Source organism: Tachypleus tridentatus, chromosome 1 (assembly GCF_004210375.1).
Source record: "Tachypleus tridentatus isolate NWPU-2018 chromosome 1, ASM421037v1, whole genome shotgun sequence".
Lineage (NCBI taxonomy): Eukaryota > Metazoa > Arthropoda > Merostomata > Xiphosura > Limulidae > Tachypleus > Tachypleus tridentatus.
The window spans coordinates 96442135-96457664 of NC_134825.1; the positions used below are offsets into that span (position 1 = coordinate 96442135).

The following is a 15530-nucleotide window of genomic DNA, read 5'->3' on the forward strand; positions in this document are numbered from 1 at the left end:
AACATACAGTGTAAATAAATCTCACTACAGTGTACTCAGAATATATTTTTAATCTTCTTTTTCTCATATACATAATTTCACACCTTTATCTTTTCACTTATATTTTATTTTTATTTTTTCTTCCCAATTCCTTCTCTTTTATTCTTGATGCAGGTATGCCAACTTGTTCCTGCCAACATGACCTTATGATTGTAATAGTTATTACATGGCAGAGATTGTCCACAAAATTTTACTAATGCTTGCACTCAGAAATGAGGCCATCTTATTTAGTAATTTCCACAAGTCAAGCTGCATCAAATTAAATGCATAAAATTGTAAAATTTTCAAATATGCATTTATAAACAGAGACAGTATATGACTAATTAAAATATAAACACAAAACCTAAATGCAATCTGTTTAGCAAACCAACACATATAAGGTGAGAAATACTAGCTGAGCACTAGGTACACCTCAAGAGAACAATGAACTAAGCTTTTTTGCTATCTCATACTTCAAATCCATATGCTGGTGGAGGTTTCTTCAGGCTATAACTGAATAGTATGAAATCTCTTCTTTTTATTGGTTTTAAGCATTCCATTCAACTTCAAACTGTTACCTACCAACACAGTTTTGACTTTGCAAGTGGACATAGCTGATCTTAAGCTTAGAAATATTAGAACATAAAACCCCCATCAAGACATTATTGTAAATTTTCCAAACACTGATGAAAAATAGGTGGTATTTTAATTTGACCTTCTATATTGACAGTCTTTATTATATGATCATAGTATGTAAATAGTTTGTAAAGTTTTGATTTGTAACTGTGACCAGATCACATGACAGTAAAAACTTGCATTTTTAATTGCTGTTTTAAATGTTTCTTTTTGAAATGAAGGAATAAAACTTAGATAATATAACACTTCAAGTTATAACATACTTGATAATAGAAATTTTATTGAAATACATTCCCTATTAAAGTGGTTTAATTAAATTTTGAATGTAACTCAGGAACATGCACAAAAGGTATTTAAAAATGATGTCATTGACATAAGGTTAAAGAACATCTCAGAGTGAGAGATCACTGCTGGTTTCTCTAGCAAAGGAGTTTTTGCTGTGCAAATTATCTTCACTCATAAAGATGGAATTCTGTAGTCTGCCAATGTTCTTATACTGATGTTTACATTACCATGTCCCCTATTGATGTTAAGGTAGGTTATCTATATTTTTAACCCTCTTGGATATTTCCAATATCAGTAGTTCGGTGTTTTATGGTTCTTTGACTTGTGCTTATTGTGATGGCAAAGATCATGATACCTACAAATGTTTACTGAACCCTCCCTGGATCAATTTTTTTTATATATATATATTTTTGCCCTTACCCCTATCCTCCTGAGTATCCTTTACTGGACATGACACAGTTTTAATGTCTGTCTCTCTAAGTTTAATTGAACTACATTCTCTTTATATTATGCTAGTTGGTATGGCATAAACTCTTAGCTCGTAATCTATATTTTAATAGTCTATATTTAAGTTCTTAATTTTGCAATTCAGTATTTTAAAAAAATCCTGAATTTCACCTATTGTGACACACTGCCCATTTACTCTATGCTTCTTCTCTTCTCCAATTTATCCATCACCCCTTCAAAAGAAAAGTATAAACTTGCTATAAAATCTTCAATTTTATTTGGTTACAGAGGTATCAAATAGAAAATCAGACCACTGCTGCTACACTCACTTGTCACTTCCTGTCTTTCACAATTTGTTAATAGTTCTCTTACACTTAATTATGTATTACTTGTAACCAATAGAAAGTCAAGGTTTTCATTTATCTAATGACATGATGTGTTATGTTGCATTCTGAATAGATGAATGTTCATTTTACTTATAATACAACTTTGGTTCACACATGAAGTATAACAGCTAGTATAGGTGAATTTATAATGGCTCTTGTCACATAGTCAGGAAACCAAAAAACTGTGATTGTTAAAGAGAAAACTGAGATAACCACCAAAGAAAATTTAAATTTGGTGTTTTTGGTGTTTGCAAAATTGGTCAAATTGACTGATCCCATTTTGAGATAGGGCAGAGAAAATAATGGATAAAATTTGAAGATTTACTGAACAAAAGCATTTGAAATGTTGTTAGGTTTTAGAGACTATATAAAATAAACTTGTTGTTGAGATGAAAAGTATTTTTTATCTCAATCTGAAAATAAATATGCACATGGACTTGTTGAAAACAAATACTCAGTGTATTTCTGGATGGACAAATATTTATTTTAGTATATTAAAATACTTCAGTAAAAATGATTTTGGGCATATGAAAAGCTACCTAATTTTGTGGAAATATATACACTGTACTGAAAGTTAGAAGTATTAAATCTATAAATACTTGAGTACAAGTAGGTTACATGGTCAGTCAGATTGACCAAGCCCATTTTGAGAGAGTTAATTGTGGAGGAAAAAGAGGTAGAACTTTCACATACTCTAAATAAATCTCATCCTAATGCCTAGAAGTTGTTGTACCCTGGTCTGTCTTGGATTTCTGCAGCTGTCTTTTATTCTACTGCCACAGTGGAAGTGCAGACAGATCTTTCCATTTCTTCAACAAAATCTACCCCTCATTGTATCAAGAGTTTTTTGCCCTCTGTGAATGCAAGACTTGACAAATCTGTGTTTTTTTCCTATTTCTGTCCCCATTGTTACACCCTGTGACTGTTTTGGTCCCTTTTCTTTGACAAACTATTATTCAATTATGCACTCACTCTTTGGATTCTCTTTCTGACAGAAATCTGCCCAATTGGCCCATTTATTATTCATTTTCTCTGTGACATTTTTAAATATTATCATCAACTTGAAGTGCAAGGAGATGTTTTTCATTTTTTTCTGCTAATGGTAATAGAACATAGACTAATAAAATGCAAAAAGCAGACAATTTTCTCTAAATATCACAACCTTTTGGCTTTCTAACTGTGTTACAATAACCAATACAAATTAACCAAAGTTATAAATGTAATTGACACTTGTATATTCAGAATATAAAATATGTCATTTGATAGACAAAAACCTTGACTTTCTGTTGGCTATAGGTAATATATATATTTAAATGTAAGAGGGAAGTACAATAACCATCACAAATTAACCAAATTTATAAATGAAATTGTCACTCATATTACATTGTATTCTGAATATACGTCATTTGATAGATAAAAACCTTGACTTTCTATTGGTTATAGGTAATATATATTTAAATGTAAGAGGGAAGTACTGACAAATTTTGAAAGAGGGGATGTGATGGGTGGGTGTTGCAGGATGGGTCTGATTTTCTGTTTATCTCTGTAATTGAACAAAATTTAAAAGTATAAAAATTGTGATTTGTTTGAGAAATTACAGTTTTTCAGTGAGTAGTTTACATTTAATTTTATACATTTTGAAGGGGTAATGGAAAAGTTAGAAAAGAAGCTTAGAAAAAATGGATCATGTGTGTAACATTAGGGGAATTTAGTACTTTATTTAAATATTTCCTGGTAGAATTAAGAACTGAAAACATAAAGTATGGATTATAAGCTAAGATTTTATGCTATACTAATTGGTATAACGTAAAAAGAAGTTTAATAGAATTTTTAATGTAAGACACTAAAACTGTGTCACCCACAGTAAAGGATACCCAGAACAAGAGGCATAAGTTATGCAAAAGATGAAAAAGTGAATAACTCTCTAAATTGATGCATGTCCTGCATTATTATAATTATATTCTGAATGTAAGTTACATATTTATGACATCATAAGAGCTGTTCAATAGGAAAAGCATTTTTACTTTTCAGAGATAAGTATGTATTTGAAATTAATTTTAATCCTAAATATATAAACATTTAAAAGTTCTTATAAAACTCTGCCTGTCCACATCTTTTTAAATTTCTATACAAGTTGAAGGACTTAGTCAAGTTCTCTTCTTTGTGGACTCTGCTTAAATACACCTTAAGCATACCAAAATCACACCTAATTTTATTATTGTTTTGTCATTTCTGTTAAAAACATGATTAAACTTGTATTTTAAAGTCATCTGGAATTGTGGCATTGCACAAGAAAGCATGGTTGAGTTAATCCTTTCATAAGGGGCCGTGCATCCTTTACAGCAAGTCAAGTTTTTTGATGACTTGTATTCAATATTTATTATTCTGCTTTGTGTTATACCAATTAGTTTTGCATAAAATCTCAACTAATAATTCATATTTTAATAATATATATAGAACATCTTAATTATATAAGACAATATTTAAAAAAAAAAATTCTGAATTTCCTATGGTGTAGTGTGAAATATTTTATATTTTTCCACCATTTCTCAACATAAATTACTCACTATAAAAATGTTGCTGCTCAGAAAAACCTTAATTTTTATAGCTTTTCATTTTGTTTGGTTACAGAGCCATGAACTAGAAAATCAGACCCTCTAGAGCCACACACACACACCTGTAACATCCTCTTGTTTCAGAATTTGTTTGTAGTTCTTTCTTGTTTTTAAGTCTATAACAAATGAAAAGCAAAGGTTTACATTATCAAATAATATATTACATTATCTTGTTATTTGAACAGAGAATTGTCAATTTCACTGTTAGTAAAAACATTCATTCTCGTGGAAAAGATAACAACTAGCCTGGGTGTTTTTGTAACGGTTCTTGTCACAGAAATAGAAATCCAAAATATTGTGACAGTGAAGGGAAATTGTCTACTTTTCCATTTTATTATTCTATGTTTTTTGGTGAATTATTTATTTTAGTAAACATTTTGTATTACTACTATTAATGTAAAGAAGAAGAAAATAGTGTTAAAACAATTTCTCCAAGCCTGTTCCCTAGGCTGTGGTTTTACTAGTTAGTAAATAGGGATAGTGAGAATCTCATTAATCCATTCATGCACATCACTAAGTGGATGACAAGGTATATGGTTTTTTTTTTTTCCAACAAACAAGTTGTTATGGAAATGAGGTGTTCCTCGGGACTCATTTCCAATGCCCATGAGTGGGTTTATTGATATTATTTAAGTTTTTACAAGTCTGTACATAGTAGTTTATATTTTCTTTATTTATGATTAATTTCTTGAGATGTTAGATAGAAATGATTTGTATACCCATAAATTCCTTTCCATTGCATGTAAGATATGTAATTGAATTTGACTATATTTTATGCATAGTTCATACATGTTCAAAAGGTTATTATTTGGAATACCCTCTTTACAACCAATGGATATTGCTTTGTAATATACTTTCTTATTAGGCCACTGTTTTTGACACCAAGATTCAATACTTGATTTTCCCCTGTAATAATTAATTTTGCTATTATATCTGGTATCTAGATATTTTTATCAGTCTCCCAAGATACTGCTACTTTGATATGGATGGTGTTATCATCAATAGTTATGAGGTCCAGCTTACATAGTTCTCTTCTATATTGGTTGTATATACGGGGTTCTTGAATAATTTTAATGAATCTGTTGTTTTTCCTTAAGGTGTCATAAACCTTCTTGCATACAGAATCATGTCTAACAATTCATGCATTGTGAGTAGAACTACAGCAACTTGGAATATGTGCTAAAGTTTCTACTCTTCCAATACATCCAGCTCTACAATTACTGGAGAATGCTGGTCTTCCTCAATAGATGTTACACCGAGTAGGAAGAAGTCTGAATCTCAGTTTAAGGAGTGAGATAAACATAGAAGCTGTAACTATTATTTTCCTGGGAAATTAATAAATTGTGCACTGGAGATCTTTCAGTTTTGTCCAGTCCTCTAAACTTGACATCTTGTTGATTTTGGATAAGCTTTGTGGCAAGTAGGGCTTTTATAATGGGAGCACTTGTCTTTTCAATACTCTGGAGTTTTTTTATAATAGTAGATGGTATAATGTCACAGAAATTCATAACTCTCCCAGGCCTCCTTCAGATGCCTTAACATAAAATACTTCATTGATTCAAACTTTTAGCTTTGAGTCGAGATGGTGATATAGGTATAATCTGAGGAATGTAGAATTTGGTGATCAGGAGTAATTTCTGTTGGGGCTTCAAACTTGCTTTATGAATTAAGTTCTGCTGGTTGAACCTGTCTGTTATCTTGATTGTGAATGGTGAACTGATTGTCAGTGAGTATTTTCACTCTTGTACTCTTTCTTTCGGAATGAAGAGATAGTACCAAACATTTATCATTGTTGACATGAAGATTCCGTTCATCAAAGAAAATAGATGAAATGTTCAATTGGTCCCTCATTCCAGCTTTACTTCTGCCTTGCAGAGTGACATCAGCAAAATCCAATGCAGGTATTATTTCTTGATTAAAAGTGGTGATAATGGATCACCCTGTCTCACTCCTCATCTCATAGGGACATCAGATGATATAACATTCTTTAAGATGATATTTGTACTACAATCCACATAAGTGTTCATGATATATTTTCTCATTCATAGCTATGTTGAATCTGTTTAATGCTATTTTGATAGATGAATAGGAAATAGAATTAAAGCTTTTGCTAGATCCAAGGACACGACGTGTAATTGCGTACTTTTATTTTGGGTTTATTTAATAATATACTCCAGCATTAAGATGTTTGTAAATGTACCATCACATGCAACAAAGGCCATTTGGACTGGATTAAGAGTGACATTTCTCATAATTCTAGAGGTGAGCAAATAATGGAAGGCTCACACTATGGTGGACATAACAGTAATAGGTCTCCAATTAGTTGCAAATTATAGATTTCCCTTTTCTGATATTAAAATTGTCTCACATTGCTTAAGTCAATGAGGAAGATCTTTCTCCCATAAAAAGCAATTGAAAAGTAACATATAATCATGGGCGAGATTGTCTTTGAAATCTTCAGTGTAAGACCATCGGGTCCAGGAGACCTATTAGAAAGTGTTTTGATAGTCTTCTTGATTTCATCAGTGGTGATGATAGCATTCGAGTTGTTCATTGTAGATCCATTAAAATCTAATATCGGATAATTATCTGGGGGAGATGGCGATGTGAATAAATCCACAAATGTATGAGAAATGTCATTCTCAGTTGGCATAATTTCCTGATTATGGGGTTTAATATATGATCCAGTGTTTCCTTGTTGCAATTTCTTGAAATTATTTTGATCTTGAATATTTCTATTGTTTTGAGAGTTTGGGGTCTTAGATTTGCCTCTTTATTTCTTTGATGGGGGTGAAATCTTCTGCTGGTGTCTTTTGTAAATTTCATTTAATGTAAAATCACTGACATGAGTAATAACATTAGCAATATTGTCCCACCCAGATGGCAAATCACAACATAATGAACTAATGTGGTCATTAAAGGATAGTAATGGGATGTCTTTCATATTAAAAATTTGAGGATTAAAAATATTTTCAGGTTCAAGTGAAGAAATAGAACCTATGTCAGAACTGTATACAACATCTCTGGAAAATTTTCAGATTGTTGATGAACTCCTAAATGTATCTTTGGTAGAGTTTATGTTCTAAACTTGATCTCTTACCTTTAATAGAATCACAAGTTTGGCTGGGAAGTTTAGAAGCTAAGATGATGTTAATATTTGCCATATTTAGAGGTAATTTGGTGCTCTCAAATGCTAGGTAACAATACTTTCACTATATATAGTTATTCCTGCCATTTACCCACACTTGGTTGAATTTCTTCACTTTGATGCTCAGAGCACTGGGCAGAAATCACATTGTGTCAGCACTGTCCAATGGCCATTTACTAGCATGTTTTGTTAGTACCTTGGATTAAGTTCACAACTAGCATTTCTGCTACCAGTTCCAAAAGTCTTCTGCTGGTATAGTGGTAAGTCTACAGATTTATAATGCTAAAGTCAAGGGTTTGATTCCCCTTAATAGACCCTGATGCTTGGCACTAGGCTACTGTTCTCCCATTCTTTAAGCTTGGGAAGGATCCCAAAATTCCTTCTAACTATCATCTAGTTGCTTTGATTGGCTGCCTCTGTGAGGTCTTGGAGAGGATGGTTAATGCTTGTCTTGTTTGATTCCTCAAATCAAATATCATCCTTCTCTCTTCCACCATGGACCACCTGATTCGACTTGAAATCTCAAACACAGAAGCATACCTCAAGAGGGAACATCTTGTTTCCATGTTCTTTGACCTTGCAAAGGTTTATAGCACTATATGAAGGTATGGCATTTTACAGGACCTCTGCTTCTATGGGTTATGTGGCATTTTCCAACTTTTATCTGTAACTTTTTACTGGACAGATGATTCCAAGTCCCTGTGGATTCAACACTTTCCCTTCCTTTTCAACATGAACTTGTAGTCCCTCATAGCTGTGTCTTGAGTGTCACACTTTTCAGTATCAAGATTAATTCTATCACTGCATTGGCAACAAAAACCTTGCCTTCAAAACTGGCAGAAGTATTAAAAATTGTGGTGGAATGTGTGAACTTTGTGCGAAATAGTGCCCTGAAGCACTGCATCTTCAAAGAACTGTGTAATGAAATGGGCTCTGAATTCGAGGTACTTCTGTACCATTCTAACGTTCATTGGTTATCCCTGGGAAAGGTGCTGAATTGTGTTTTTGCCATGCATGTGGAATCAGCCCTGTTTTTGAAAGAGCACCAACATTGTCATGCAGATTGCTTCCAAAAATATGTGTTCATTCTCATTTTGGCATACATGGCCAATATCTTCAATGCTCTCAATCATCTCAATCAACAGATGCAGGGCTGTGGAGTCAACATCATCCAAGCAGAATAAAACCTGAAGGCTTTTCAAAAATGCTACCATTATGGAAACGACAGCCAGAGAATGATAACTTCACAAACTTTCCCCTGCTGGACGACTGTGTAAGTAAGATCGAAGATGTGTCTGAAATAGGAGACATTTCTGTACCTGGGGAACTGAAGCAAGCAATTGCCATGCACTTAGATGAGCTCGCAAAGTCACTCGACAGATACTTCCCCACCAGAGAATCGTATCCAGCATGGGTGAGACAGCCGTTCATGTTTAGTGTTATGACAGCAGATGTCAATGATGAATACGAAATCATTGAACTTCAGCAGAGCCAGGTTCAACAGCAACTTTTCAGAACAACAATGCTCTCAACGTTTTGGTGTCACCAAATCATAGCGTAACCTCTTATTGCTAAGAAAGTCCTTGAGATACTCATACCGTTTGTTACAACGCATCTTTGCGAGCAATCCTTTTCGAGGATGATAGACATAAAAACAAAGAAAAGGAACAGACTGTTGCAAAAATGATATGAGAGTGGCATTTGCCAAGGTGAAGCCGTGCATTTCTGAACTTGCCTCTGAAAGGCAACAGCAAAAGTCACATTGATTTGCAGTAAATATTCATTGAGTTATGTTTTTGTGTGAAATTCATTTTTTGTTGGTTTTGTTCTTTGAACACTGATATTGTGTGCAACTGATTCATGGTTCATTTTGTGCACTAGTAAAATATCTACTTATGTTTTGAATTTGAAAAAATCATATTTTAGTTTTCCAATTAGAAAGGGCTCAGTGAATGCAAGTACGAAACTTCCGGGGTTCAGTACCTCAAACAAGGTTAAGAACCACTGACGTAGAGACTATGCAGTACACATATTGTATTATTAACTGGCCCTAAAATTGCTAAGCAATAGCTCCAACTCTTCTCATCAATATTCAGAAATGACTGATTCATTTTTTTTATCTTCAATCTGTATCCAGTTTTTCTGGATATGTGGCTGTGTTGATATTAGTGGAAATAAGCTCACTGACATTGCAACCTAAGTCCATCTGCTCTAGTGTCATCAAAGCGATGCCTATCCTGTATATGTACTATGATCCTATATTGAAAGCTTGGCTTCTCATCAATTGGTAGTTGACTTGGAGTGAGCAATATCATAAGAAACTTTACCAGATCAAACCTTCTGTTGTTCTTTGACTGTCTTGTTTCCATGATGATCAGTTTTTTAATGTTTTTAATGAAAATTACAAATTCAGAAAATAAGATGTTTCAGTAACAGAAGCAAAGACAGGATATTATAATGACTGATTGAAGCTTTAATTTTTATTGATGTTGGGTAACATCATTAATTGAGGTAAAGAGAAGGTAATGATAAAATAATTGTTATAAAGGTAAAAAAGGTAATGAATAGGTTTTTATGGAAGTTATGAGAAGTCAGAGCTAAAAAGGCTAATGAAAGGGGTAAAAAGATAGCATATACGTTCATTTTGTTTTTGTTTATATGTTTTTCCCATTTTAGTCTTAGTTGCAGCAAATTGGGGTCAGGGAAAAATTGCTGTAAGCTGAGAAAAATTTACATGAGGGGCTAGCTCGGTCAGTTTCCATGTAAGAGGAGCATGATGAATGGTGGGGATTCAAGCTTGTAACTCTTAACCATCAGGCCACATGTAACAGTATGCATACCACTAACACAAGTGTAATCTTTATATGACATAATTTATCATATAATTATTATGATATCAATATCACATATAGCACTTATATTATTCTCTTGTGTTCAATGTATATATTTTGATTAACAAATATAAAAAAGAACCAGAAGTTTATGATGATTAATGACAGAGTAGAGAATGTACTTTCAGATGAAAAGGAAATCACTTTGTTTTATGTGGTAAAATAATCTCGTATTACTTTTGCACTCTTTTTATTTATGTCATCTTATTTATGAACAAATATATGCTAAAACTTTACTGATGGCTTTCACTGGTAATGAAGAAAATTAGTATCCATTGAAAACTAATAGTTTGCCTGTAATCAACAGTTGTTAAATTAACACAACAGCCTGTTTCTTACCTTTGAATATTTAGTATATTAATCAAACCAATAGTATCTGCAGACTTTATTTGACAGTCATTAATGTCACATCAATATGTAAAAGTGATTTTTAACTGATCAGTTATGGAAATGCCCATGTATGATTTGTTCAAGAATCAAATTTTGTTGGTCTCAATACATACCATATTTTCATTGAAAGATGGGTATTGAAAAAATTTACCCACTTTTCATTTCTAAATAAATCAAATTACTAATTAGAAGGGGAATTGTATTACTGCTGCACTCTTAAGTCAGATATTATTACTAGAGCAGGTGAATTATGCTTTTAAAAAGGTACAACAGCAAAGTTCTCAGAGTTTAGTAATTTCAATGAAAGTTTTATTGACAAATTCTTGAAATAATTTCACAAATTTCCTACAAACAGCCAAAAAAGCATTATAGTTTTGAGCACATACTTTCTGTATGTTATTTGAAATATGTACTAAGTTTTTATGTTCAAATATTATTTGCCTTCTGCTTTGTATTATTTTTTGTCACTTTCAATATTTTTATGTAATTTTTTCACTGTATTCTCTTTTATATTGTTTTCAATTATTGTAACTGTATATTTTCCATAAAGTCTTTTTGTTTTATTAATTGTTAATCATGAAATTTTTCTAATAGATTTTTGGTCAGATTTTACCTTTGTGCCTTCAGTGTCCTCGAGAAATTGTTAAAATAATTATAACACAGGCTGTTGAAAATTCAAGACAAATACCAGTATTAATAGAGGTAAGCATTGCATATACTGTTCTTATGTAAGTGGCTGTAATTTCTTGTATACATAAGGTTGTTTTGGTTAATGCTACTATTTAAATCTTTTAAGTAATAACCTTTTGTAAAGTTAACTAATTTTCCTTGCAGAACATATATTTAAAAATATCTTTTTAATACAGGGTGGGTCAATAAAAACCAACATGTAGTTTCCTTTACTTAGGCAAATGTATTATATAAGGTACCTGACATTATTCCATTTTTTCATATTGAATACTCAATTTTTATAGTTTGTTTTGACATATTTGATTTACCTACAACACCAAGTAATAATAAGTTATACAGAAATTATTATATTATTGAACCTTTTTTTTATTTCTTTGTTTCTTTCTTTCCTCCTCCCCCTGGGTAAGTAAACTGAAATAGTGGTGATTTATTGAAAATATAATATTTGTAATAACAAACTACAAAAATAACTTCCCATTTTTAATTTTAGAACTTAGCTTAATTTTTAAATCGAGGAATTATATGGAAGGTGATATTGTTAATAAAATTCTGTTGTAAAAATTGTTCTAAAACCATTTTATCCAAATGATTAAAATAACATAAATTCCTAGTGAAAGTTGCATATTCTAAAACTATATTGTTTGCAAATGATATTTTTGTTATACACAGACTAATGACTAATAATTTTTAAGATGTTGGAAGCAATACCAGCAGTCTGTCATTACAAAGATTCTGTCTCCTCATGTGAATGTTTGATTGAAATCTTGAAAGACGTCATTATCAGTGCTGATCTGTCTATAACGTCTCAGGAACAGAACATTATTACTATTGTTCGTACACTGTTGCAGGTAAAATTTATATTACACTTCATAAACACATCATTTTTTGTTGTACATGACTTGGAATGTTTTGATCTTTTTTTCAGATACTGTTTTTATTTTCTCAGCTAACATGCTATTGAACATAATCATTTGAAAGTAAACGTTTTTTTATATTTGTTATATTAATATGATGTTCAGAACAGGCACAAGCAGTTTCTCTTTTTGTTGGGTACAATTCTGTCAACATTGGGTGACCTAAAATTCTGAATGGTTTTGATGCATTCATACCTATCCATAGTTCTACTATCCACCCACTCCCCTTTCCACTTTTTTCATACTTAAGAGGAGAGGACATATTTATTCATTTGACTGTAGGTGTGTAAAGGGATCCTGTGGCTACTTTATTTGCCCTGATTGATCAACTTATTCAGGCCATGCATGCTGAATTTGTTTGCTTATTTCTGTAGGATTTTAAAATTGATGTAGATTTTAATATCACAGAACATTGTCTTTACTTGTCTGCTGTTTAAAAACCTGATTTTTTGCCCAAGCTTTTTGGTTGTTTTTGAAGAAGTGGACTTATCAACTGACTGTTTTTCTTTGTATCATTTCTACTGACTTGATTTATCTTATAACTTTGGGGCTTATGTTAAATGATTATGTATTACAATATTTTTCCCACCTTTTTCTGATACTAGAATTAATGCTGATTTCCAAAAATCATACTAGCATTCATTTTCTCCATGCTATGTATTTTGATAGAGTCTTCTCATTTGAATTCAGAGGCACTTGAAAGAGAAATTTCTTTTTTGAGGGGTGGAGGTTGTTGCTACATGTACTTCTTTGACTTCTTGACATTTTCCATATTGTGATTGATTATAGTCTCATTTTGAGACTGTTTTCTTGAAACAAGCTTTTAGGTATAGGCTATTCAGGTCTCCTGATTCTTTTTTTTTAACCAGAACTTCTTTTCATGTTTGCAGTCTACTTTGTCATGTGTCTTTATTGATTTTTGTTGTCTTGGATGCTTTTCTCTTTCGATATAATAACTTGTATTACCATTTTACGAAATGTCAGTATCTGATAGGTTTAAGTCTAGCTACAGTATTGCTTGCAGATGTTTCTAACAGATTAATTTCATGTATAGGAGAGGTAATTTAACAGGAACTCATTTGTGCATTGATATCTTGTTCTTTGAGTAGTTTATATTCCCTTTGTCAAATTGTTCCTAATTGCTCTTATTCCATCAACCTTTTCTATTTCTTGAACTACTTTCAGTCTCTCTCATTATCTCATTACATTTAGTGACTCCTATGGCATCCACATCTTGGTACCTTTGTTCATCTGTGGGTCCCTTTGGTTCAACAGATTTTTTAGTTCAGTGTTTTTCTCCTCTCTCTTTCCATCTTATTCCTTTTTGTGTTTACATGGTCCTGTGTTATAGAGGTGTGCAATAGATTTTTCATACTCGATTGATATCATGTATCCCATTTCAAAATGAAGAACATGAAGATGCTATCGAAATTCCACTGACGAAATTAAAGTCAGTTTGCAGTGTAGTTACCCACACCACCCATACACCAATTACCCTGCTGATTTCTGAGATTTTTCCATTTGGACATAGTAAAAGTATCTCAAGCCCTTCCTTTTTGCCTAGTCTCTACAAGTCTTCTGTACTCATTCTGCATAGATTTCCATTACTTTTTGGATGGCTTATTCATACTACTTTTATATATGCATAGACTTAGACACACAAGTAGTTCACCACACAGTTGGCTACATTTTTTGGCTGAATTATCCACACTTTCAAGTTTTAGTTGATTCCTACAAATATATCTCTCATCTGAAATTTTTCATCAATTCTAGGATTCTTCAACCTTCTTTTCTGGCTATTCAAGCTTTAGAGTTGTGAGTATGCAAGCTTATGTTTGTCATACCTACAGCTAAAGATGCTCTTTGTGTTGAAGACTATAGCTTTCCTATTTCTGCATGCTCTCTTGCATATAATTTGATGTCTTAATGGAAATATAGCTGTGACCTATTATATAGGAATATGTCTGTACTTTACACATACTCGCTTCCCTCCAGTTCTGGTTGAATTGGAAACTGATCAGTGTGAGGTATCCTTTTCACCCACCACTGATAAATCTTAATATTTTCACAGATGCTTTGTTGGGTTATGGTGTGGTTTTAAGAGATCAATTATTTTCCAGCAATGGGGATCCCCTTTTGAGGCAGTATATCAAACAATGGACTGTCCATTATGTGCATCATCACTTGCTAATGTGTCTCCAACACAAAGGACTGTCACTGCATAAACACATTTCAAATTAGTATGTTTTGTCAAATGTTAAAAGGGAGGCATTTGTTTTTGTGGTCTATGCCAAATGGATATCTTTGGTTACCATGGCTTTGCTCTCATATGTTCATCTTCATGTGTCAGGTCTGGTGGATTCCCTCTTAAAATTGATCAAGTTTTTACTGAATTGACTCTTCTTTTCTGTTTTTTCCTTGAGTATGTGGTAACCTTGGACACTCTCATAATCAGTGCATTTACCACTTCAGAGAGTTATTTTTTCCTCATTTTTAGTTCTCATTCCATAATCTCCGTAAGTCAGGGTTGGAAGTTTTTGATTATTTATGCCTACTCTCCTCTGCACCTTCTTTGTGTTGTTCTTGCTAAGATATCTTCCACATATTGCTGAATTCAATCTCAGCTTCAGGCTAGAGCAATCATCATTTTCTCTTTCATGCCTTTTCTCTCAGTAAGATCCATTTTATTTTTCATCCACCCTTCATCAAACTTAAACTTCTATCTTTTACTCAAAGTCTACATACTCACAGTTTTTGTTGTCTGGTCCTTTGCAAACATGGAACACTTCTTCTGTTTCTCATATTTTACAAGGTATTGCAACTACTCATCTCTTGGAGTGTACAAATTCTTGTTTGGCTGTTTCTTCTATCTGGAATCATCAAAATTCTGTTTCACTCCTCCTACTCCTCAACGTGTGATATTCTTTTACATGTATCTCTTTCATGGAAGAGGTGGTTATTTCTGGATACAGATGTGCATTATTGGGCACCTTTCAACGTATAGTTTTTGTTTGTTTTTTTACAGAATTTTTAATTTCAGGCATTTCATTGAGAGCATTCTCACGTGGTCAGTGTTGCTTTACTTTGCTGCTTTGAATCATTAGTAGATT

At 32.5% G+C, this 15530-nt stretch overlaps 1 protein-coding gene across 23 annotated transcripts in view; it reads left to right on the top strand.

The window, feature by feature from the left end:
- LOC143256306 (uncharacterized) overlaps nt 1-15530 on the top strand; it is a 96109-nt gene that overhangs the window by 53352 nt on the left and 27227 nt on the right. For all 23 annotated transcript variants that reach the window (XR_013031304.1, XM_076513516.1, XM_076513396.1 and 20 more), the window contains 2 exons: nt 11411-11518; nt 12199-12354. Coding sequence is in view for 22 of the 23 variants with exons in the window: in XM_076513516.1 (XP_076369631.1) it covers nt 11411-11518; nt 12199-12354 (264 nt within the window). In the remaining variant the exon portion in view is untranslated. The remainder of the gene's footprint in view (nt 1-11410; nt 11519-12198; nt 12355-15530) is intronic.